This window comes from Zootoca vivipara, chromosome 8 (assembly GCF_963506605.1).
Source record: "Zootoca vivipara chromosome 8, rZooViv1.1, whole genome shotgun sequence".
NCBI lineage: Eukaryota > Metazoa > Chordata > Lepidosauria > Squamata > Lacertidae > Zootoca > Zootoca vivipara.
The window spans coordinates 61,421,898-61,448,502 of record NC_083283.1 but is presented as its reverse complement, the minus strand read 5'-3'; the positions used below and the strand labels follow the sequence as shown (position 1 = coordinate 61,448,502).

The window sequence follows — 26,605 nt, the reverse complement described above, 5'->3', positions numbered from 1 at the left end:
TAGGGGTGGGCCTTCCAGGTCTTGCTGGCCCTCCATCAGCCTCAGCCAGCATGGCCAATGGTCAGGGATGATGGGGAGTCCAGAAACATCTCGAGGGACCCCGCAGTGAAACCCCTCCCCCCTCTGAATCAATGAATGGCTTAGGATACTGATGATGGCGATTTATTTCCCTCAGGCTAACTCATGCACAGAATTGAAGGTAGTCTTTTGCATATATTGGGGGGCAATTTCCCGTGGCCTCCCTCCCCTCCCGCCTTTTAAAACCTGACCCGAAAGAAACCCCACTGCCATTTCTAAGCACGGGCAGCGGGCCAAAGCCCACCAGAGGCCGCGGCGGTGCGCCCCCTGGTGGAGGCGCACTGGAGGCGCCCTTGGCCCGCGGGATTTCGGTCTTTCCGAAAGGTCTGGTCCGGGTATTTATTTTCCTGTGCAACCCTGCCCCTGCCTTGCCAGACGGCGTCTGCCTCAGAAGCTCGCAGCGATTTCCTCCCGAGCCTGCCCTTATCTCGCTCTGCACGTTGCCTCTCGGTGACTAATGACACAATAACATTGTCTCGGGATAAAATAAAGTAGGAGCGCTGTTTACTCCGCTCTGTAGGGGTGCGGTATAAAAGGAGCCGCCGAGAGCCAGCGCAGGCAGAAGCTCGCAGGGAGCCTCGCTGCAACACGGAGTCACAGCCTCACTGCTGCCTAGCGGATTGCGGAGTCCTTTCGTCCTCCTTGGATCCTTGGCGAGCAAGCACATTCGCTCGGCTACTACCTGCAACCTGCTGCGGGAGCAAACGGGGTTTAAAGGAGAATTTCCATTCGCTTGCCTTGGGTTTACCAGAAGAGTCGTCGGAATGGATTACACGCGACTGATCCTTCCCTTGCTCTTTGTGATCAGCCACACAGGTAAGCTGAGGAATCCAAGGCGCTTTCTTCTTCTTTTTTCACCGGGGGGGGGGGAGATAATGCATGCTACTCCTACCCCCTCCACTCCCGTTTTTCCAAGTTCCCCTGCAAGCGTGCCTAGGTCAAGAGTGTACTTTTGCTGGTAGACTGCGTCTAGCCGAGGAAGAGCGATAAGGCTCTGAGGTCACTAGTCTGAAACTCTCTCCAGGTAACCGCCCACCGTCTTCTACCTGAGCGCTGGCTTCTTCGCTTCGCTTGCTGCCAAGGTGTTAAGGAGCGCCTCGGCTGCGATCCACAAGGCAGTTAACCCGGAGTGGCTGCTGGTTTGAAACCAGATTCCTCCCTCTGAGAGTTAACGCGATCTTATGGCGGATAAATGTTTGGTGCTATGTGCACCACGCATACAGTAAGCGAGTATTCTGCAGCTACTGGTTTTGTGGTTGGGAAACTTCGATTATTTAAAGGGTTTTTCTTTTATATGCCCCGTCTCATCCCTTCGAGTGGATTTTCTCGACCTCGTTTAATCTCTACGAATAATTCTGCATTGACATGTTGAGCCCGGGGAGGTAACCTGGATGCGATTTCGGACTAAGGGCATCCTGGCTTTAGCGCACTCCTTTGCAGAGCTCAGTGCTCCTAAAAACCCATTCCTTTGAACAGACTTTGGCACGCTTAACCGTTCGTAGAAAAGACACCCACAAACTCCACATCCGGAGCAGTTGGGGGGCACCCGCCGCCGGTGAAATTTACAAGCGGCCTGACTCTGCCCATGCCTACTCGGAAGTAAACCCTAATAATAATGAAAAGGTACAACAACCCGTCCATTGCCTAGAAATCGCAAGTTGTCTGATTCTGGCTCCGTTTTAGCCTCCGTAGCATACCTATACCTACGCTGCGCACACATTATTCGAAAGATGCTAAAGGATCTCATTTCCCCTTTTAGTGAGCATCTTCAGAATAAACGCAGGGACTCTCGATTCGCCTACCGTTTAATGGAGCTCGTTGCGATTGCATGAATTCAAGGAGTCGACCTACCCTGCCTAGGCTAGACATCCTGGGGAATAAGCCCCCACTGAATACAAGGATTGCTTTCCAGTAGGCTAGGTTACGATTTTTCCAGAGGTGCCAACTTGAATAAAATACTTGGGGGGGGGCAGGTAAGTCTTGTCCCGCAGGATCCTCCACAAGAAGCCACATGCACACAGCATATGAATGGCAATGCCCATCAACTGGGGCGGCCCTGGCAACCCCCTCAAATATTTTATTAGGGAGGCGAAGGGACCTCTGCCCCTAGGAGTTGGTTCCTATGTCACGCAGGATCAGAGGTTGAGGGAAAGCGAGGTGGAGTGGAGTGGAGGGGCGATGAACTGGGTCTATGGCCGCCCAGAAGCAGTGCGCCCCCTCGGAGGGCATCCCCAAGGCAGCCACCGCTCCGGCTCTGTGGTTCCTTCAACAATGCGTGAAATGGATTTAAGACTCATCAGCAGCTTGCACGGCGCCATAAAACAGAAGAAGCACTCCGGTTTAAAAGCCTTTGTGCTCCGTCCCCCTTAGATTTCCCCTTCCTCTGCTGGATCGGATCAATAACGCCAGCCAAAAAAGCTGCATCTTTATTATCGGCCACGTGGAGAAAGCCCAGTAACGACGATCGCCGCGTGTTCTGATAAAAACCTTGCGCTGCCCTGAGCGTCTCCTGCGAGCCGCCCTCCAGGCATGGCAGCTGCTCCCGTCTCCTTTCCGAATAGCGCGCCTTCCCTCCCGGGCCAGCTCCGATAGGAGCGCCTGCCTGTCTCGTGGCTTCTTTCCCCTTTTGCACAAGCACCGCTCATGCGCTCCTCTTTCTCTCTCCTGCAGCTGCTGCAGACTCTGACCTCGGCGCCTCCGAGAGCGCCCAAAGGCAGCCTTCGAGCGCCCCCTGGCCGCTGCGCAGGTCCAAGCGCTGCTCCTGCTCTTCCCTGATGGATAAGGAGTGCGTCTATTTCTGCCACCTGGACATCATCTGGATCAACACTCCCGAGTGAGTACTGCCTCCTCCTTGGAACTAAGCCATTAATGCAGTTTTTTTTTATTATCATCGCGGGGAGGTTGCTGCTTGCGGTTGTGGCATAATTAGCCTGCTAATACCTCCTTTAAAGTAACGCCACCAGCTCATCTGTCTGGTGCTCTCCCTGGGCCTTAATCGCAGCACCAGTCTGGTACCAAGCGGAAGGCTAAGTGTATCTTAAACTTTGCTTATCTCTAGCCGGAAAAAATATATCATAATATTAGCTCTTAAGTATTTTTTTTAAAGCAATTAAGCACCAAAGCATTTCATGTTGGTGCAATAATAGTACAACCCAAGGCATTGCTTTCTGAACGTATCACTTCACTAATATATTGGATTCAGATGTAACTCTCACAAAGTCCAAAAGGGCTTACTCCCAAGTAGGTGTGTAGGATTGCAGCCTTAATGATTGCGACTGCAATCCCTGAAGCCAGTGGGATTTAAGTAACTTTAAAAGGTCCTAGGGTATTCTAGGACGCTTCTTAATGACAGCAGAGGACTTGAAGTAACATGAAGAATGCTGAGGGTTGCATTTTACTTCCAAGCGAGTAGTGGCTCATTATATGAAACAAGGCTTGCTTATGAATAAACATACTTACTAACTCCAGCTTTTCATGCTATCCTGGCCCTAAACAAATTTTAAATTCTTCTGAAAAGAATTTGTACTAGGCTGCTTAATGGCTAAAAAGTTAAAGCCAGTTAAATTGTCTTGGTTTCAGGATTGTGTGTGCATTGGGGGTAGGGTAAAAGAGTTGATTCGCCCAGAAACAAAATAATTTTGCAGCGTTAGACTGAAATTTGTTACTGGATTGTAGCCAAGAAGGGAGGGGGGAGGAATATCTTTAGCACATTCCGCTAAGACAGAATCTAGTCAAAAATTCTTTCTGTGGCTCCTTGCTGGCTCAGCATAATGTGTAGAAGGACCATGGTTAATCACCATTAGAGATTAGCAAAGAAAGGCCAGGAATGCTGTTGTCCAAAGAATTGTGTTGTATAATTAAAAGCACCATTGATAAGTGTGCTGAAATGTATCTTTAAAAACCACCATCTGGCACTAACATTGCCAATAGCATTTTAATTAGTTGCCTTAATAGTGTAATAATTGGAAGGAGGGCTTCATTGCTAAATAGACATGAATGGTGCAACTTATTAGTATTTTGAATTGGGAGAGAGCTCATTGCATGCTGATGAAGATGCATAATGAATCTTGAATTTTAACACATCTCACACAGCACACTGAATTCTGAATTTTAACATGTTTCGCACAGTGTGTAGAAGCAAACTTGGGTTTTGCCTTCAAGTAGGGACGTCTCCTTGACAAGTGTACATATTTGATGCCAGCGTTTGCAAACATAAATTTATCTTGGTCACACACTATTGTGCTCCTGAAAATGAAATTTGTAAAGTGGCTCTAGGGGTCAGCCTAAATATGGGTTCCCTCAAGTTTCGGTTGGGGCAGCTAACATTTGCTAAAATGCAAACTGGTGTTGCTCTTTCCACCAGCCTATGCAAATATGAGTTAGAAGTCATTAGCAAACACGAGTTTCAACCTATGGTCTGGCCAGAGTCCTTTTAAATCAATGCTCCTAACTTTTATTTCTGTGAGTGAAATTAAACAGTTCTCTCCCTCTTCTCTCTCTCCCCTCCCTCCAATGACAGGCGAATTGTACCATATGGGCTTGGGAGTCCTTCCCGAACAAGGCGGTCACTGGGAGATTTACCTCTTGGAAGACTTGGAAGATGCCAGTGTGCTAACCTGAAAGACAAGAAGTGCACACGCTTTTGCGAGACTGGGAAAGAACACTGGTACGTTTTGGTTTGTTCTGTTCTTCTCTTTCATCTGTGCTATAATGAATGGAGTGCTAGGTTCCAGTTTATTAGATACAGTCGTACCTTGTTTTGCGACCGGGATCTGTTCCGGAGCCCCAGCCGCTAGCCGAAAAGGACACAGGGCAAAGCGCCACATTTGCGCATGCATGCAGAGCAGTTTGCACTTTTGCGCATGCATGAAACACAATTTAGCGCTTCTGCACATGCACAAGCGGCAAACCCAGAAGCAACCTGTTCCAGTACTTCTGGGTTTGCTGTGGACATTCACTGGAATGGACGCTAGATGAGGCGGACATTCACGGAGGTATTACTGTACTAGGATAAGTATACTATACACAGTAAACCTGTGTGTGTGTAAAAGGCCACAATTTTTTTTATAAAAAAGCTTAAGTGTAGCCAAAGAACCAGAGTGGCATATAGAGTGTTGGACTCACATACTGTAAGATTCAAATCTCCATTCAGCCATACCTGTTAGGTTCTTGTCAAGATAAAATTGGAGTGTTGACAAGTATGGAGAAAAGCTAGGGTAAAAAAAGAAATGTAATTGTTCATGATATGTAAAGCATGCAAATGTCCTCATAGCTGCACCTCTTTTGCTCTTTCCTTTTAAAAATATAAACAGGACTCAGTCCACCACAGAGAAAGGCTGGAGAAATCTTCATAAAGATAGAGGGTGCAAAGGATTGGATTGTGCGTTCAGACAACTGGCTAACAGCAAGAAAATGAGAAGGTAAGATTGTTATTTGATACCCTGTGGGGGAAAGGGTTGAGTGAAAGAAATGTCTGTGCAAGAGGGTATAAGCTGTGTTTAGTTCTCTTAAAAAATCTGGGAAAAGTGAAGTCTTTGGTAGCTGGGGTAGAATCTTTGCACTATAACATTTCCCCAACTGTTACCTACACAGTTTGTTCATTGTATGGAACAGACTGCTTCATGGAAACCAGGAAGTGTTAGGAACAGGACCTTGGATCGGATAGATTTGCATTCAGTTGAATTGCCTTTAGGCTGACTTGGCAGATGTATTTTGCTCATATGCAAGCATCTAATTAAGCACCAAATATGGTGCCTGAAATAAGTTTTCTCACAGACGAGACTGGCAGTGACCCTAAAGGGTGTTTTTCCCTCTTTTAACTTTACCTGAAGCATATTGATCTCTTACTTTTGTGATTAATGTTGAGCATTATCTTGCAGAAAGTAATCCCATTTAATAAATTTATGTAAATATCCTGCTTCCAAAATGGGTTTGGCACTTCAAAGTGCTAAGTCTCTTCAGGGGAGAAATCATGCCTGCCTATGCAGCCCTCGCAATAAATTTAATCTTGGTTGTGGATGACTGCAAAAAGAGTTCTACGTATGGGCACCAAAGTATACTGCATATACACCATTGAATGTACATGGAGGCACATTCTCGTAATAAAAATTGAGGTGCAAATTGGGTTAGTTGTCATTCTTCCTTTTTGAAACTGCTGCTGCTTTTAACTGCAGACTGGCACAGGGATTTAGCAAGTGAGACTTCTACCATTCCTTTGGTCCCTGCCATAAAATATGGCAGACCTTTAGAGTTATATTGAATCAACTTGAATTAGTATAGGGCAGGTTTTTCCCAAATGGGTCTCCAGCTGCTTTTGGACTACAATTCCCATCATCCCCAACCACTAGTCCTGCTAGCAAGGGATGATGGGAGTTGTAGTCCAAAAACAGCTGGAGATCCAAGTTTGGGAAACCCTGGTATAGGAATATGTGGATGTGTGTTTTGTTTAACATCTCAAAAGGTGGGAAGGAAAAAGTAGCAGAATTGCTACGTACAAGCATCTATACAATCTGGGTTACTTGTGAATAGGAAGATCAGAATGTATGTTCTCTCAATTAATTTAATGGTTTCTTGTTTCTGCAGGTTAGATGCCATCGGTAATAGTATCAAAGCATCTTTTAATATTGCCAAACTGAAGAGCAGGCTGCACAAACCAAAGCAGCTGAAGCATAACCGAACATATCAAAAGCAAAATATTTGGGAAAGCCTGAAGACGACGTCTTAGTGGAAAGATCACCAACCCTAATCCTCGAGTCATCACGAATTACTGACAAAGCATTGCCGAAGCTCTGTTTTGACTTCTTAACATTCCACTCCAGGAAAAGATCAAGGAGTGTTGTTCTAAATATTAACTCTCTGAAAGTAGAGGAGGGCCCAAATAAATCTTCCCTTTGGACAGATGACAAAGCAGTTAAATACTGCCATCTTCTTGGAATTCCATTGAATGGGTTGGGTCAAAAAACACCCCTTCAACTGGTTTTCTTTTTCGGTGGGCTGACAGATGCAGAAAGGGCAAATATGGGCCCCATTTCTTAAGAGAGGGTAAAACTGAAGCAGTGATCTTATTTGGTCTGGCAGGCTTCTCTTAACATATAACGCAAGCTCTTTTGGGATCAAGAAAATCAGAAATGAAGAGGTCAAGATCTGAAAGAGAAGACTTGCAACGTTCTGACTTAAATTAAAATGGAAAATGACTGTGCTACTTTGATCAGGACACACATCCTACATAACAACTCTACCTCAAATGCTCTTATATTGCACTCTTGCCGAAGTATTGTTATAACTTTTTTGTGTGACCTTCAAGCATCTGTTACAACCTCTTATTTTTTTAATCATTCATAAATGCCAGTAGCTCGCCATTTTGTTCCTTCTGAACTTTCAAGGCTGTGGATAAAAATGGTCTTCTACACTCCAAAGGAAAGAAACTTAACAGGCCCCCCCCTAAAGGCGGCACAAACTCCTGGGAAGTAGATCTCACTGGCTTTCTGCTTTTGCAGCGCAATCCTATGTCTTAACTTGGAAGCAACTCCTATTGAGCTCAATGGGACTTGCTCTCTGGTAAGTGTGTACAAGATTGCAGCCTCAGATAAGCAAGCTTGGGGTTGATGTACACAAGCTTGGCAGAAATGAAGTTCAGCTTAACACAATAAACTGCATGAACACTCAATGCAAGAGGAGATCGGGCAGCATTTAGTGTAATGTGGAGATGGGGATAACTGATATCCTAATAAGATGCTGCACTGGCGTGATCTCTTGAAATGAAAGTCTGTATGGCAGCAGGTGGCTTAAAAATAAGACGAGAAAGCAGTGGATGTTCATAGCAGTGGGTTTATCTATATGACAATTTGCTGAATAAGGTCTGGATTGTAATTTTGTATGATGTGACATATTTTTAAATCTATATATTGTACAGTATTTATACTCATGAAACTGACATTATATTCACCATGTTGAATATTCATTGAAACAGGCCATATTGGTCTATGCATGTCTTATGTATTTCTGTATGAAATTGGGGGAAATGCCTTATGTCTGTTAAGGTAAACATATAAGAAATAAATATTTTTAACTACTGTATTGGACTTTCTTCATGGTGGTGATTTAGCTTCATTATAGACACTACAAGGTTCATTCCAGGAGTTGAGGGACACAGTGTGTTCTCTTAATAGCAAAACCTTTGCTCTGTGTCAAGAATTGGGAGGCTTGGCAATGATCGGGGTGGGGGTGGGGTGGATAGTGTGGGATGCTCTTCTGCCTTTAACAGCAGTTTGTGTAGAAAAACAGGCAAACTTTTTCACAACACAGAAGTGTTGAGTTATTTTCAGGTCACTTCTCTTTTTTCTAAACTAGGGCTGGAACCTTAGGCGTTGCTGGACTACAACTCCTATAAGTCCCAGCCAGTGTGGCCAGTGGTCAGAGATGATGGAGAGCTAAAGGTTCCCTGTTCCTCTAAAGCAGGCACCCCCAAACTGTGGCCCTCCAGATGCTTTGGCCTACAACTCCCATGATCCCTAGCCAGCAGGACCAGTGGTCGGGGAAGATGGGAATTGTAGTCCAAAACATCTGGAGGGCCAAAGTTTGGGGATGCCTGCTCTAAAGCAATAGAAATTATCAGTTGATACTACATTTTGTCTGTACTGAACATCAGTCTGTAATACAAATTATCAGCAGAATCAATGTTACTGGGTTCTCTTGCTCAGTGCTACTTTCCAGGCTAGTGTATTTCCAACTATACCAGAGCAATAATGCAAAGATGCTATTGAGCTCCCAATTGTGAGAAGCAAAGCTACAGGGAACCAGGCAGAGGGCCTTTTCGGTAGTGGCGCCTGCCCTGTGGAACGCCCTCCCATCGGAGGTCAAGGAGATAAACAACTACCTGACATTTAGAAAACACCTAGAAAACACCTAAAGGCAGCCCTGTTTAGGGAAGTTTTTAATCTGTGATATTTTAATGTATTTTGGTATTTGTTGGTAGCCGCCTAGAGTGGCGGGGGAAACCTAGCCAGATGGGCGGGTATAAATAATAAACGATAATAAAATAATAATAACGTCCCTGTCTGTTGGAGAGTTGCAGCCCAGCCTTTGATTAACCTGTGCCTTTAATTACCGTTAATTACAGTGCAAGATTCAGTATTTTTAGTTTAAAAAATTAAAAGATCCCTTTTTATTATTGTTACAAAAATATAATTTTAAAAGGTTTTCAGTTACAGTTCCTCCAGCTATCTCTGGGTATAGGATTTAGTGACCTCTTTCGGGAGTAGCAAGCTCCTCCCTTGACCCACTCTTCCTTTTCAGCAACCGACCTTACCTGCAAAATAACAAATAAATAACAAACAAATGAGCTTCAAAAATATATATGCAAAGTTTAAGTATAAAAATAGCCAGCATGTTTGCCCTATCTTGCTGTGGAATCCAAAACCCAGAATCACCCTGCAGAGATAATTAGACAGATGCTTTTGCTGTATTGTTTCTGGTGCTCAGTTAAAAACTTTTTTCTTTCAGTAGGCCTACCTGGGCATGTGATTTTAACATACTTAAATTGTACTAGATATAATTGCTTTAAAGTGGCTGATTTTATATCTATTTAACTTACTGGCTTTTATCAGTATTTTATTTTAAACAAACATTTGAGCTTGTCCTTTGTAAACTGCTTAAGATGTCTACTTTCAAGTAAGCAGAATATACATTTTCTCAAATAAACAAATAAATAAAAATAACAATCTGCTGGGCTGCAGGGCACAACTGCCTGCCTCCCCGCCTATCTGCGTCGCCAGTGGCAGGGAGATGCATAGAGGAAGTTGGCTGATACTGAGTCTAACCATTGGCCCTTCTAAGTCAGCACTGCCTACTCTGACTGGCAGCAGCACTCCAGAATTTCTGAGGGGGAATTCCCAGTCTTACTCGGAGATGCTGGAACTTGAACCTGGAACCTTCCACATGCCAAACAGATGCTCTCTCGCTGAGCTACGACCCTTCCCCAAGTTCTCCCTCCTCTCTTTTTCTGCATTCTTGCTTTCCCTCCTTTTTCTCCTTTAACAGCCCCTTGAAGGTCAGAATTCAAACAGGTGTGGCCTTTCTCACCGTTACACCTGCAGTCTGGAAAAGGCTGGAAGGAAGGAAGGAAGGCCTTGGCAGGAAGTTGACTATGTTCCATGAGGTGAAGCAAGTGAGCAGCCTAGCAGGGGACTAGAAGCATGCTGAGGAAGTAATGGAACCCATTGCCTGAGGGAATGGGAAGGCGTGAGAGGAAAGGAGGCCCAGACTGTGACAGCTTTCTCTACTATCTCATGGGCCATTTCAGCAGGAGAGACTTTCCTCACCACAGCGCTGTGGTGAAGGGAGAAGCTGCACCTGGCAGAGTTCCCCTCCCCCCGCTCTTCATTCCTTTCTTCCATTACCCCGACATTGCCAGCAATCCAAATGCAACTCTTGCAATTCAGGTGAGATTTGGCATGCATTTAGGGGAGGCTGTGCCTAGCTCGCGAAATTATTGGTGCTATTTTACACTGGTTTGACAGGATTTGGGCTTAATTTATCCAAACAAAGTTGGAGTAATCCAAATTATGGCACGGCACGGCCCATGTGATGCTCTTGTGATGTTCCCAGTGCTTTTTTTCTCTTTGGTAGGACGCACACCCCTAAACATTTTGTGAATCTAAGTTTGGCCTCATTGAGGGGCAGTATTTTCAACATGAGTAGGAAAATGAGAGTACCCCTAAACATTTTAAGAAGAAGAAGAAAAAGCACTGGATGTTCCTAAATTGCAGTTGGCTCAGTCCAGCAAAATCTTCCCTCCAAGTCATAAGGAAAGTGTCATTGATAGTGCGCTCAAGTGTTTTTGACTATGGTGAATAAGTGCATCCTCGACAATCTTTATTTTTCTTGTTTCTGTGAGGGGAGATAGATGGGTGTACTCTAATGGTGTTGGCTCCTAGGTTGACATCATCAGTGTCATGACACTATTAATAGTTTTCTTGTTAATCTGCTGTTTCTTTTTATAGCTGATATTTTTTTGCTTAATGTAGCCATTCCTCCTCCAAACATGCACAGAATGAAGCTGATAAAATATATAACAAAATATATAACAAATATATAACAAATATATAACAAAATATATAACAAATATATAACAAAAACAAAGATAGGTCAACTGGTATTTTCCCATCTAAAAAGAAAATCTTGAGTCATGTTCCTGGAAAAACCAATATTAACGCCATATATGGCTGTGTTTAATGGTTAGCTCCATTTAATGGTTAGCTCCATCAATGGAATTTTTCAAAAAAAAAAACCACTTTAGACTTAAACCAAAAAACAAGTTGTGCATACATTTATTTAAAGGGAAACCTGTTGCTATGTTACAATTATCTTTTCATTTTGGTAAATTCTAAGGCTGCAAACAGTTTAAATTGGAGATTAATCACCTAAGGGAGCAACTATGCATAAGAAACTGGTGTAAAGTAAACTGGTGAAAATTAAGCCAGCATAAAGTTAGACCCAAATCCCATTCAGGACCAAGGCTGCTGCTGGATGAGGAGGCCCAACCCTGTCAGAGGGAAATCAAGTCTTTAAAATAGTTTAACTCACACTACCATTTTTTTCCAGGTCACATGACTGCATATCCATCTTCAATCCTCAATTCCTGGTCACATCTCACCCTTTTGGGGGGATTTACGCCAGCCTTGAATTAGGCAGTTCTGGCTGAGCTAGGATAAGCAAGTTATATAGGTATATACTCAGCTAAACCAGCATTGGGGATTTGACAGAAGCTAAACCAGGAATCTCTTGGCTCATTCAGAGATATGCTGCACAGTTAAACTGCTCACCCTAGCAGATCTTGTCATACGATTGCCCCTCCAAAACAAGTTGGCTCATTGGGGAAGCTACTGAGCTATTGGGATACATTTGTTGCTGGATTTTGGCTGTGGGTTGCTGTTCTATTTAGGAAATGAAGAAATAAAATATTAAGGACAGGTAACAATGCATGGTACCTCTTGTTTATTACAGTGTGTAGATTATCTTACACTTCTTCCAGGATCTAAACCCCATCCTCCTCCACTTACTTTGGATTTTGGTAATATGGAAACACATCTGAATGTAATAAAGTGATTTGAATTAATTTAGGCCCGATGATTAATCAGCTAAAATCATTTAATTGGCCAACTGTTCTAGAAATTACTAACTCTATGTGTGGTGTTCATTCGAAGCTAGCTCAGGGGATTTGATGCTTGAGATGGAAAATTAAAGCAGTACACCCTTGGGTAAAAACAAGTAAAACTAAATAATTGACGATTTGCTACCTAAGAGGTAGAATCAGTTCTGTGTCATTTATAAAACTGTTGGAGGAAAGGCACTTTTCTCATACAAATTATAATTAAATCTTAATATAGCTATTCAAATAACCCAATGCCTACTTGAAAATTAAGTCCATCAAAATCAAGAGTGAGCTACAAACAGATTAAGATCACTTTCAGTTTATACATATCTAAATAGGCTTGCCTGAAGAAAAATGTTTTTAGCCAACACTGAAAAGGGGATTGACTCCAGAGGATTGACTCCAGAGAAAATATATTTCAGCTGCTGAGGCGGGGAGGGGGGATTGGTTTTAAATATTCTGTTGTTTCTGGTACAGAAATGTAGCATAGGGTAAAGCTTCACCCCCTATACTTTGCCCCTTTTGCTCCCTCTGCCCTCTACTACAACATTAAACTGTAATGAAGACAGTTAACAAAACTGATCTATCACATGATTGCAAATAGAAGCTCTACCAAAACTGATATCCCATGATTGCAAATAGCACCTCTAAAGAAACATTAAGATTGATGAAAAAGACAGCTAGTTAAAAAGCAATTCAAATTATTATAATTAAAATCAAGAGTGAGCTACAAACATATTAAGATCACTTTCAGCTTATACATATCTAAATAGGCTTGCCTGAAGAAAAATGTTTTTAGCCAACACTGAAAAGGGCACTGAAAAGGCACCTGTTTGATGTCGGCATGCTGCCATGCTAATTAATATCATGCAGCACCTGTAACAGCGACTATTCAGCCACAGATCAAAGCAGCCAAGTGGACACTTACTGGGTAAGGCAATCCCTCAAGTAAACTGGTGCCAAGCTGTTATAATAGCAACACCTTGAACTTACCCAGTAACAAGCAATATTGCAAGCAAATGTCATATAGCTATGGAAGGTTTTGAGTCACCTTGGACGCCCCACCCCCCAAAATACAGATCTCTCAAAGTTGATTTAGATCAGGCATCCCCAAACTTCAGCCCTCCAGATGTTTTGGAATACAGTTCCCATCTTCCTTGACCACTGGTCCTGTTAGCTAGGGATCATGGGAGTTGTAGGCCAAAACATCTGGAGGGCCGCAGTTTGGGGATGCCTGACTTAGATAATACTTTAACAGTGCAATTCTATAGAAGTCTACTCAGAAGTAAACCCTACTGAATTCAGTGGGACTTCCCTCCAAGTGCATTGCAGCTTAAGTGGTGGTGTTTATATGTTGAAAATGTTGCTTTTTAAAAAGCTATTAATACCTAAATTATGCACTGTAGAAGAAAACGTCCTTTTAACTTGGCCCTGCAGCAAAAGAAACATTACATAACATCTTCATATGTCAGTTAGGATAATTTGATATACTTCCTACAATGGATCTCATGGTTGAAAACATCATGGAGGTTATAGAAAATCGAGTTCTCCTCACAGAGGGCACGTGTTGCGGTGAGATCATCCGGACTGACCTCACTGTGTGGGTGGGTGGGAGTGATTGGATAGCTATGACAACCTGATTGGTGGTTCCTCGGTTGCTGGGCAGATCTGGCCAATGGGGAATTTTGTGTATTAACTGAGGGACCTTTATATACTGCTGCACGTTGCATAGAGCTTCCTCTTTTCGCTTTGTGAACACCTTTAAAGTTAGGCCTTTTCAGTATTATTATTTTTTTAGCAATTGTTGAGCAGCTAGTAAATCCCAATCCAAGACTAGCATGGTTACCCATATTTCCTGAAGAAATACAAGGACTAATATACAATCTAATATCATAGTTGCCAAGTTCTCCCTTTTTTTAAGGGAAATTCCCTCATGCTGAATAGGCTTCCTCGCGAGAAAAGGGGAAACTTGGCAGCTATGTCTAATATACTAATATACAATCAACAAATCAGTTTTCTATTGGTGGTACCGCATTTGGAGATTGTGCATCACTGCTGTTGCCCCACCCCATTTGTGCTACAAGGTTGGTGTGCTAAGGCATCGTGAGCAGTGGGCTCAATGCAAACTTAATAGAGCATTTTATCCAATTTGCTGTTCTGTAGCACGGCAAAATACACCTTAAAAATCCAACATCATCTAGAAACTCGCAAGGCAGAAATGTTCAGAACTTCCATAGCAACCTAATTCAATTACAGGCTTTCATATTATTAAGCAGATGTTTTCCCTCATCCTCATATTCTAAACCCATTCAGTTTTCATCCATGGGTCAGGATCAAAAGGTCAAACCAATCTTTGAGAAAAGAAATGTAAGGGTAACACAATTTAGGCTGCCACTTACCTGGGAGTAAACCTAATTTTACTTGGTGAACCTTAGGTATCTATGGAAGTGTGCTGTAAATCTGGTCCCAGGTCAATAACCATGGGTAACATCTCTAAGCCATCCCGTATTATCAAATGCCAAATGATACTAACAGAATGCTGGGTTATATTTTGTGTACTCCTGTATTTTTCAGCAGTACTGTTTTGTGGCAGAAGGCTTTGCTTCAGCATTACAATAGTCCATTGCAGCTTTGTTAGCCTTGCATTATATCTATATATCCTCCATACACGCACGCACGCACATACACACACATGCACGTAAGCGCACACATATACTGCTTTCAGACAGGGGCTAATGGTTAAGTCACATTATTTTTATACACTCAGGAATCTGAGCTAGTCCCAAAAAGGAAGACAAGCTAGTAGTTTTTGTGTCCATTGCCCATATTTATAAATTTGGCCTGCATCATTGGAGAATTTTTTTTTTGCAGTTAAATTGCTCAGTACCTGTTTAACCCAGGTGGCACTGTGGGTTAAACCACAGAGCCTAGGGCTTGCTGATCAGAAGGTCGGTGGTTTGAATCCCTGCAACGGGGTGAGCTCCCGTTGCTCGGTCCCAGCTCCTGCCAACCTAGCAGTTCGAAAGCACATCAAAGTGCAAGTAGATAAATAGGGACCGCTCCGGCGGGAAGGTAAACGGCGTTTCCGTGCGCTGCTCTGGTTCGCCAGAAGCAGCTTTGTCATGCTGGGCACATGACCTGGAAGCTGTCTGCGGACAAACGCCGGCTCCCTCGGCCTATAGAGCGAGATGAGCGCCGCAACCCCAGAGTCGGACACGACTGGACCTGATGGTCAGGGGCCCCTTTACCTTTTTTACCTGTTTAATTATAAGCAGTATTGTTCTCTTAGCACAAAACCGTTCTCTGTTACTACAGGTCTTTTGTGCAATATTAGGGTTTGGGAATAATAAAGTTAAGAGGTTGTGGCTACCTGAAAATTTGTCTGTTTGAATTGATTGGTAGATTTCAGGAAGCCATAATTAATGCTATGCTCAAGAAAAAAATGTTGAACTTGTTTCAGAAATACAAAACGTTTTCAGTCTATTGGAAGCAACAAGATTAATGCTAAATTAAGTATTTAGGTTCATGTTGTATGGAATGGAAGGGGCAAAAATAAGCAGCCACGAGTCCATAAGAAACTGTAGCTGGAGGTAGGGAAGAATTGTCACCTACAGCACCAAAATATCTAAAGTAAACAAAATATCTAAGGGTAGCTCTGAAGGCCAGAGTGCTCAAACTTTGGCAGATTAAGCTCCCTCCTCTGCCCTGAACTTACTCACCTGAGGCTCTATAAAGCAGTGCAGTGCACAGCAACAACAGTAACACCACCTGCAAGCACCTTGAGAATGCCCTCTGGAGATATTCCCTGACAGATTTGCCTCTCTGCTAACAGCAAGTAACATTTCCGTGTCTATCAAATTGAACATTCTGAGAACGAGCAGGCAGGGATAAAAGTGTTTTGTATTGAAGTGTTCAAAGTGCTTCACATATAATATACCTCAGTAATCATCACAACAACCCAGTAAGGTAGGGAGAATATTGTTATCCCCATATCGCAGATGGGGTTGGGTTGCCTAGCATCACTTAACTGCCTTCAGGCTGTTATTTCCTTAACAAGCTGAGCTATACTTATTAGCTGTTGTCTACATATGTAGCCTTTATCTATTAATCCAAACTGGAAAACTGCAGTAAGTAAAACTTTAATACGGTCAAAGACCAGCAAAAGAATAATACAATACAATTCATAAGTTATCTTCCTATAACTTATAATAGTATTGAAAACTACACAATTTTAAAATTTTATACTGGAAAACTGCAGTTACCAGCTTTTTAACAAGGTGGGATCTTAAACCATGGCTTAATCTTGGTTTGAGATTATACCGTAGCTTGCTCAAAATCTTGAAACCATAAAACATAGATTTAGCCAAATCACAAAACATCCACATTTCACTGAGCCATGCTGTAAGGGGAGCAACATTTTATTATATTTGTATTCTTGCAGGTAGGGCTGAGCACCATTTACACATTTGATTAATAAACAGTAGTGGCCAATGTGGTGGGGTTAGGTTGCCCTCCTGATGCTGATGATTCTGGCCAGAGTTCTTGGTATCTTTCCTTTCGATTCCAACTTTGTGACAGCTTACCTGGAGGTGGTGGGGCAGGGCAGGGTGGTGGTGAAGTCAGGGGAGCTCAGATCCAGCAGCATTGACTCACCTGGCGCACCTGCACAGCTCCAGTCTCACTCCTGCCCTGGCCCACCAACAGCCAGGTAAGCTGTAACGACACCATTGCTGTAAGTGCTGCTCTGCTACTGCTAATAAATAGGGTGTTTGCTGTGCAGGCAAAAGGCTTGTGTGTTTCTTTTATTAAGCTTTGATACAATTGTCCTCATGCTGATGTAAGATGGTTGGGGTCATCACACTCTTCACCACTGTGCTTTGTGTACGGACACTGAACAGCAGCTACTGGGAAGAGACTTGTTGGCATTTTAAGTTGCTCTGTCACTATACATAGAAGCAAGTGGTGGTCAGATGCACTGCAGAAAATGACTTTCCCCTTTAAACAGGTGCAGGAACAGGGAATATTTATCATGTGTTCTGATTTTGGAAAAACAGAACTAGAACACAGTGGATATGTGGAGATGCAAAGATTTCCAAATGCATAGACTGTGCCATTTAATAGTTGTGAGGAACAGGAAACTTCAGTAAGTACAGCCTTTCTCACACTTGCATGCAAAGCTGTATCTGCCAATTTTTCTTCCTTTTTTGCATAGGAACCCTATGTTGTTTTAAATTATGAAAACACACACACACACACACACACACACACACACACACACACACACACACACGAGTGATTGGCTCTTGCAACTGGCTGGACAACTTAGTTAGCCAGAAGTGACTTAACCGCATTCCCCAGCATGCCAGGAATAGTTTCTTGAAAGTGAAATGACATGAGTTAAACATGGGGGCAACTGTGAAGAAACAGATGTTTGTTTAGCAACATCAAGAATCCCCTCTGTTGTAGTTTTGCCGGGCTTTGAATGGGTTAAAATTCCACGAACTTGGTGAAAGGTGCTCGTAAACACAGTCTCTCTCTGGCATTCTCACATTTCGTGAGCAAATATTTCGCTGCCGGGTTTCAGAGATTATACATTGGTTGTTATGAGAAAGGATTGTGCAAGGCAAAACACATGGAGCACCCATCTTCAATTAGACTGGTAGACCAGGTTTCCTGCTCCTTTCACAGTGCATGCCAAAGCCCCATCTAATGTGCAAAAAAACTCTAGTAAAAACAGCTTTGTGTTCTTGCTTTATGGAACTCCCTTCAAAGAGATGTAGTCGATAGGACTTTTGTGATCAATAAGTTACTACAACTCCCATCATCCCTAGCTAGAAGGACCGGTGGTCAGGGATGATAGGCATTGTAATCCAAAAACAGCTGGGAAACTCTGGTCTAAGTCAAGCCTATTGCACTGCCCTTTGAAATCTAACAGGATCTTGTAACCCACTTTTCTTCCGCCCTCCAAGCTGAACACAGATGGCAAGATTTGATCAGATTCTTATCTTAGCTGTCTACCTGGGGCTGCAAAACAGGAGGGTTGTTGAGCAGTCAGTGGAGCACGTGGTTCATGTCCTGTGTTCATCCTGGTAGTTCTAATCGAGGGCTGGCTATGGCTTTCAATGTGTTGCTGGACTTCACCTCATCTCAGCCCCAGCAAGCATGGCCTGTGGTCAGGGATGATGAGAACTGTGTTCCAGCAACATCTGGGGCCCCTCAGGCTAGCCACCCGTGTTCTAAGCAAAAAGCTTTTCCAGTGCTGTGCTACCTTTTGGCTTCAGTGATTCCTGGGATCATTTCCAAACGTTGCCATTTCACTTGGTTGAATATGTACTATGATGTTAACTGTATTATTTCAGACCTTCCCTGTTTACCGACCTATATGATTCTGACACTTAGGGCTTGAATTTTGAAGCCGTCATCCAAGAATCTGGTATGTGAGCATGAAAGAATTCTTAATAAATCAGCACAAATATCCTAGCAGAGATGTTGCAACTTGCTGTGCACACCATTCAGGTTGTTCTGACTGCAAATACCCCATTAATATTGTATTAGCAAAACATGTTTTGTGCCAGCTGCTTCTTCTCTTAGAATATATTTTGAGTGATTCCTATTTCCCACCACAGAATCTACAGCTGTTGACATTTTTGCCCTGATATTGTTGTCTTTAACGTTTCAATTGTGGTTGTCTGTAGAATAAAGCTAGACAATGGCTGCTGCAGGGCTTTTGAATGTCGTCCACATACACAAATCTCTTGAATAAATGCTATTAAACATTATAACTTCATATTACCTTTTGGCTTTAATAATTCTGAGAATTATATTTGTTGGTTTGTTATATCTATTGGCATACAGTAAATATGTTCCAGTTTCTTCATTGGCAGTTGCACAAATTATTGCTATTGTTCTCAGACTATTGAGTTTGAAACCAAAGTTGCTTTTACTCATGAATTATCCTAGAGATCATCTCAAAATCCAAACGTCAACTCCCACCTCCTGTCTTGTTTTTCATTCTGATTTGTTAATGGATCGTGCTAGTTCCATGCCACAATTATGCTCTGAAATGGTTTTATTAAATTATATTGTGCCATTGGTGCCTCACTTGAAACAGGAAATGTGTCTGCTGTTTTCTGTATGCTATAATGTGTAATGTCTTGTTTATTATATTCTTTCTGTTTTGTAGAGTCTGTCCTGTCTTGAGCTGATGTAAACTTCCACACGGCATTGCAAGCAGGTAAGGCTATGTAATACGGGTCAATGTGCAGAAGGAGCATGGCTGATTGTCGTTGTGATTCTGTTCGTTTTTAGTGTTCCAGTAATAATGTTGTTCTTGCTTATCATGATATTACAATACATATATTGTTGGTTGTATATGGGCACCGGCTGTGGTGAGCAATGCATGCACACTTCTGGACATGTCTGGTGGCACACATTGTTTTTGACACTGAGTACTGGATAAGATTCCTTAAGCAAACAAGCAAAGATATCCATGGATCCCTTGTGAATTCCCCTTTTATTTAGCTGCCCTGTGTGGGGATCTGACAAGTTTGTTGTACAGGAGCTAGCATTAAGTATGCTAAGACACCTCTCCCTTTGTGGGTTAATTTACAAAATCATATCACTTAATAGAGATGCTAAGATTGCTCTCCACATCACCCTTGCTCTTGGCTGTAGAAGGGACCTAGGCAAAGCAGCCAAGCTGGGCCCACTCTCTTTCCTGTCTGGCATACTGTACTTCAACAGCCTGGCTTGTGTTTTTATTTATTTAATTCATTTGCTTTAAGTAGTATAGTTTTAAAACGCAATGAATGGATATGAAAAATGCAACAAGAGATCACGAAACCCAAACATATGTAGTTAGGCAGCAGTCCTGTACCCACTTAGCTGGGAGCAAAATGTCTATTTAGGAATGCCTAGCTTGCCTGTGATCAGGATGTTAGGATGAGTTGGGATATGAATGGACATCACACAGCCTCAGAGCTACAGATTTTGCTTGGGGGGCAAAAAAATTGCACTGCTGCCCCCCTCTCCCTAATTGTGAACTCCCAAGCTTGCAAACCTGCAACCCCAAAATAAATGGGGAAACCCACGTGTCCTGAAAGATTCCTACAGAAAGCCTGTTACTATGTTTATTGCTTGGATGCACCTTAACAAAGTTTTGAAGTACAGTACAATAATAATTTTCCTTCACTCTTTTAATCAAGTCTTCATCTAATACTTAGATGAAGCCTAGTCCACATGCTTAGCATGTGAAAGCCCTATTATTCTGCCCCTGTATAAGGTTTCCCCCACACAGATTTTGAAGCCCCACATATTTGAAGCCCCAGGGAGTCAATGTGTAGACAACACAAAGCTAAATGTACTTCGTGTAAGGCTCAAGACGCTACATATACAGAAAACAGAATACACTGTCTTGAAGAGTGCACGTCTTGCAAGTAACAGAGCTTGCGACTTTCTTGTTCATAATCCTTTAATCATGCATCCCACACTTCAGTAGGGAGACTGTATTTCCAGCAGGCCTCTGGGAGGCAGAACTAAAGAGCTGTGGAGAGTGCAGAATGGGAGCTTGACTGGTCAGTCCCCTCTACTCATTTCGAAAAGTCTGTGTTGCTTCAGGCAGTAGCAGGTATGAAAAATAGAGGGAGTAGGATGCTGTTTGTTGCCTTCTAACGTGCCACATGCCCCCTCCCAATCCAGGCCTGACTTGCACTGGGACTGCAAGATGAAGGGCTGACTTGCACAGGCAAAGCAACCATTACAGTCCATCAAACCTTCAAATCACTAAACGCAATACTTTTCAGTGGTAGTAAGCCATATCCTCTGCTGTGATGATGTATGAAGTGGTGTACATGCATGTTTGAATTGGGAATGAGACAAGTCCCAGTAGAGAACAAGCATCTATCTGTTACAAACAAGAAACGTTAGCAACATTTATTGTAACTTCTGAATGTGACCTGAAACAGCCTTTAAGTATCCCTTGCCAAGCCAGGAAGCTTGTGATGGAGGGCCAATTTCAAGAACTTGGAGCACAGTTTTATCTGATTTGGATCTCTGCAGCAGAACTACTTAGCGCTCCTGTCAAATCACCGGGCCACTCATCAAATATTATAAACATTGTAAGACAAAGACAGGAACGAAACTGGAGCACAAATGAGAAAAGGCAGGAACTCCAATATGCATTGCAAGTTGCACAATATTCCATACCTAGGAAAGTTTAAGTCTGTTATGTTCACTGTGCAATCCCGCAAGAGGTATCCTAAGGTGAATGTAAACTAATTTATGAACAAATTCTTCTGGTATGCTATTGCAGTTTTCTGCAGTATTTTTCTTCTTAATCTGCGTCATACTAGTTCAGTTGTAGAGAACTCTGGTAGGAGTTAAGGATGAATAACAGAATGCTTAGGGAATAATGTTTCATGGTATATATATATATTGCTTTCCTAATTCTGAGAAGATATGTTGTCATATGGTGAACAACCCTGTGCAGTTAGTCTGTTTTAAATCTCATTAAAGTCAATGGGATTTAAGAAGGGATTTAAGAAGCCTGTGTGCACCACTATGGTGAATTCTGAAACCCATTGTTATTGTTATTTTTTACCACACCTCCAATCAAAGAAAACAGAACAATAGTTATTGAAAGCATGAGGTGCTGGTGTGTGTTATAAATGACTGCCATTTAAAAAGGATATAATTAAAAAAAAGACTGAAATTGTAAATAAAGGCCAGGTGACTGGTCTTTGTAAATTGTAATTGTAAATAAAGGCCAGGTAATTATTCTGCATCCAATACTTTGGCCACCTCATGAGAAGAGAAGAATCCTTGGAAAAGACCCTGATGTTGGGAAAGATAGAGGGCACTAGGAGAAGGGGACGACAGAGGACGAGATGGTTGGACAGTGTTCTCGAAGCTACGAACATGAGTTTGACCAAACTGCGGGAGGCAGTGCAAGACAGGAGTGCCTGGCGTGCTATGGTCCATGGGGTCACGAAGAGTCGGACACGACTAAACGACTAAACAACAACAACAATTATTCTGCAAGCCCTGTGGAGGTGAAATGATCCTATGAGTGGATGGACGCTGTCAAAGTATTATCACCCAAAACCATTTAGTTCTAAGATGTTGAGATGTGTGTGTTAAAGTGAATAACAATTGCTGGTGGCAGCTCATTTCCCTTTCTCCAAAGACACAAATATATATGAGGGTGAACTTGCGCATGTTCTCATGCAGGAGAACAATGTGTACTGAATGAGCACACTGGAGAACGCAAAGTGCGACTTGCAAGTACTCACTGCAGCTCCACTCTGAAGTTTGTATTGGTCTTCCAACCATGCCTTGCCCACAGTTTCCTTCCCTGAATCCCCAATGTTCTTAGGAAAAAATCCTACCGAACCCTCCCCAGAAGAGCTCACACGTGGTGTGCAATTGTAGTGTGGCAGCATTGCATTCCTAACTGCTGTGTGAACCATACATCAAAACATAGACAAGCCCATGCACCCAAACATTGCCCCCCTTTTTTATTACGAGTTTCACATCCAAATCACTCACTGACACATCGTCATTATGAGTGCTTGACGTTAGTGTTATCAACCATCCAGTTAAATTGCATTTCCACCATGTCCTGTGGCTGGCTGGAATCCTCTACTCCCCCTCTCCTATAAAACACACTTATGAATTAAAAATTTAATGGGGATTTCCATGGTAGGGGATGACCATAGCTCAGTCAACAGAGCATAGCCTATAGAGCATATTATGTGCATGCAGAAGGTCCCAAATTCAATCACTCAGTTGCTTAGACTCCAGGGAAGCACTTCCAGTTTGCAGAGATAATACTGGGCAAGATGGACAAATGATGTGGCTAGAGTCTTAGGCTGTGCCAGTGGAGACTTGAATTCAAGTCTCTGTTTAGCCATTAAACTTGCTAGGTAAACCTTCATTGAGTCTTACTTTCTCTCTTTCTCTCTAAGCCTAACCAGGGATGTTCTGATAATAAACTGGGCAGGGGAGAGCTATATGTGCTGCCCTGAAGAACTCTTTGGAAGGAATTAAAATAAAGCAAATGGTCTGGCTTGACATAAGGCAGCTTCATATATATATATATATATTAATTTTGATATCAAAGCTTCATAGGGAGAAAATCTGAGATTTTAATATTGAATTTTTTTTGCGGGGGGAGGAGACTTTTCTCTGATAACAAATGAAATGGAAAGAGCCAAGGAGGAATAAAGGAGTTTAGGGTTAGAGCAGGGGGAGCAGGGCTTGATTTCCTACTCAGCTTTGATAGTCCCTTTGGGTCAGCCATTATGTCTTAGCCTAGCCAACATCACAGGGCTGTTGTGAACATAAGATTTCATGTTCAAAACTTGATCTCTTTGGAAGAAAGGTAATAAATGTAATCAGCCCTATTTTTAAGTGGATCTAATCTGAATTCATTAACAATACAGTATATAACTGCTTTTTTCAAGTTATGAAATTATGCTTTGGCTTCTCTTTAACTTACATGTGATAATATTCTCAACAATTAAATGGACTAGGGGGTGGTGCTTCAATGAAAAAGAAAACACTTTTGCAGTGGGTAGGATTTTTCATGTCTTTGTTCAATACAACAATGTTAACAGCTGGTAGAATGCTCATTTTCTCGTTATCTAGAATGTATTGCTATGGTGCTATGGTGAGAACTGCAGTGGATCAGATTCACAGACGCCAAGAAAAATAATATTTGTGTGTGTTAAGAACGTCAATAATGTTGAGTATCTCCAAAGGAATGCCAGTTTATTTAGCATCATATTATCATCCTACAAAATGGAGCCTTCATAATTTGTGTTGCAAATATGCATAAACTCTTCATGAACTTAATGATGAAGACCTGTAGGGGAAATTTATTTATCTGTAAAAAGTTCATAAACTCCTAGTATAACTTTCTTCCCAGTTGGGGGGAGAGGATGTATGAAGCTGAACTCCTACCCTCAAGAAAACATTTTGCCCTAGACAGCTCTAGTGTTTATTTATCTGCATCATGCTATGATTTCGGTGTGTTCAGATACTTCTACATTGAACTAAAGGCCCATCAATTCCAGTAGACAACGTTCTTAAATATCAATAGCACTTGAATTTAAATGTGATTGTCCTACAGTGTGAACATATATGGTGCTCACTCCCTGATTTGAAGTAACCAATAGAAGTAGAAACTTTAATCTATTTAGGCTGCAATCCTAATCAAACTTAACCACACAGAACATACATGAGAATATAATGTATAAGATTGGGCTGACCTGTTAGGCTGCAATCCTAAGCACATTTACCTTGGAATAAATCCTATTGAATTTAGAGTAAGCATGCTTAGTATTGCTTTACACACCATTAGAAATTAATGTGTTCCTTTTAAGGGTGTAATACAGTGAGGGACACAGGTGGAACTGTGGGTTAAACCACTGTGCCATTTGGGCTTGCCGATTGAAAGATCAGCGGTTCGAATCCCTGCAACGGGGTGAGCTCCCGTTGCTCGGTCCCAGCTCCTGCCAACCTAGTAGTTTGAAAGCACGTCAAAGTGCAAGTAGATAAATAGGTACCACTCCGGTGGGAAGGTAAGCGGTATTTCCGTGCGCTGCTCTGGTTTTGCCAGAAGCGGCTTAGACATGCTGGCCACATGACCCGGAAAAACACCGGCTCCCTCGGCCTGTAAAGCAAGTTGAGCGTCGCAACCCCAGAGTCGTGTCGTTCGTGACTGGACTTAATTGTCAGGGGTCCCTTTACCTTTACCTTTACAGTGGCTTAGTTCAGAAAGAATGTCAAACCATGGTTTGGTGACCAGGAACTGTCCCATGAGCTTGTGTTCTCTCTTCTCAAATATGTGTTGTCTCTCCCATTTCCTGCTTTCTGCAAACTAGTTTGTCATGACATCAAATTTCTATAAGTCCATTGCTGCCAAACTATGCTTTGAAGGTGGCTTGCCCATTTTATGTTCATTATCAGTTGCCAAGTTGTATGTCACAGCAAAGGAGAGTTAGGGGAAACCATGAGGCAGAGAAGAAAACTCACATGTGAGCAGGGAAGGCAGAAGAGAGGAAGGAACTTGAGAGCCTGCAGTACTGTCTTGATCCCCAAAGCATGATTTGTTGTTATATCTGAATTGACCTATTGCCCCCTGAAATAATAATAAATGATGGAACTCCCTGAATTTGATTTCTGAATTAAGTCTTCCCTACAAAATAATGGGCTGTAATTCTGGAAGAATAATGACCATTTCATTTTTTTCCTTTGTTGATGCCACTCCAGAGGTAGAGGCGAAATGAGCAGAATAGCAGACTAGTGGGGTCAAAGCTAGAGAAAGCACATCTCAAAAGAAATTTTCTAGTAGGCATGCATCTCCAGAATGATAGTGCTGAAATTTTGCAACTCAAGATAGATGCCTTTACTCATGGTGTCAACTGCTTGAGTGAGAAGACACTAGGAAATTTATAATAATATGCTGAAGTTGCAACTCTCCAAAAGGGGGAGGGAGGCTACAGGGACACCACCAAGAACACACCAGCCCATTCACAATGAATTCAAGCCTAGTTTCACTTGTGCTCAACTATGAAACTACCATAGGTTTCGATGGATTGCATCCCTTGACTAGATAATGAGAAAACTACAGATGACAGAGAAAGAGACGAAGCGTTTGCTATGTGTGTTCAGACTGATTCAGGTCTTTGGATTGAGTTAGTCATGGCTGGAAGGGGATACATTCCAAATTAGGTGATAAGTCAGGGCAGTCATGGGATGGGTGCACACTTATATGAAAGTGAGTAAAACATATTTCCATTGGGCGTGCTATGCTTAGAGAGATTAAGGTAGGTGAAAAGGAGTTATTCTCCCTGGGTATTTTCATTTACGGCCTACATCAAGGATGGCAAACCTGTGAGCCACCCAGATGTTGTTGGACAACAATTCCCACCATCCCTGACCATATCAGTTGGGGTTGATGGGAGTTGGAGTCCAACAATGCCTGAAGGACCTAGGACAGGTTCCCCACTTTCTCCCTCTCCTACCTGGTGGCACCGTCTCCCTCAGATATTACCCTTTCCTTTGCCTTATCTCTCTTCCAACAGCATTAGTATCCACTCTTATGTCTCCATGACTCCCTAATGTTCTGTTCCAAACTTACCTTATTTATTTTTTTAAACTAAAGCATTCCATTAATGGGAATTTAAAATATATGATTGTTGCAAAAGATTGGTCAGCTTATTTTTTAAATTAGCAGCATACATTCATTAATATATTTTGTCTCTGCCACTTTTTTCTCACCATTGAGTCTTAGCTGGGTTCCTACTACATACAGCTTTAATAACTTTGTCATAATGCCCATAGGGTAGTGTCAGCCCTCCCATTTCAGCCAAG

General features: G+C 42.4%; 1 protein-coding gene across 1 annotated transcript; it reads left to right on the top strand.

The window, feature by feature from the left end:
- The first annotated feature begins 654 nt into the window (after positions 1-654).
- On the top strand, positions 655-8,257 carry EDN1 (endothelin 1). Its single transcript, XM_035125325.2, has 5 exons — positions 655-894; positions 2,749-2,911; positions 4,598-4,744; positions 5,391-5,498; positions 6,661-8,257. Exons 1-5 carry the CDS (start codon positions 843-845, stop codon positions 6,800-6,802), a joined length of 612 nt encoding a protein of 203 aa, XP_034981216.1. The 5' UTR covers positions 655-842; the 3' UTR covers positions 6,803-8,257.
- The last annotated feature ends 18,348 nt before the right edge of the window (positions 8,258-26,605 follow it).

Coding starts and splice junctions, on each gene's coding strand:
- EDN1 (XM_035125325.2), top strand. CDS start 843: ATGGATTACACGCGACTGATCCTTCCCTTGCTCTTTGTGATCAGCCAC. Junction 4,745..5,390: donor GAGACTGGGAAAGAACACTG/GTACGTTTTGGT, acceptor AAATATAAACAG/GACTCAGTCCACCACAGAGA. Junction 5,499..6,660: donor AACAGCAAGAAAATGAGAAG/GTAAGATTGTTA, acceptor TTGTTTCTGCAG/GTTAGATGCCATCGGTAATA.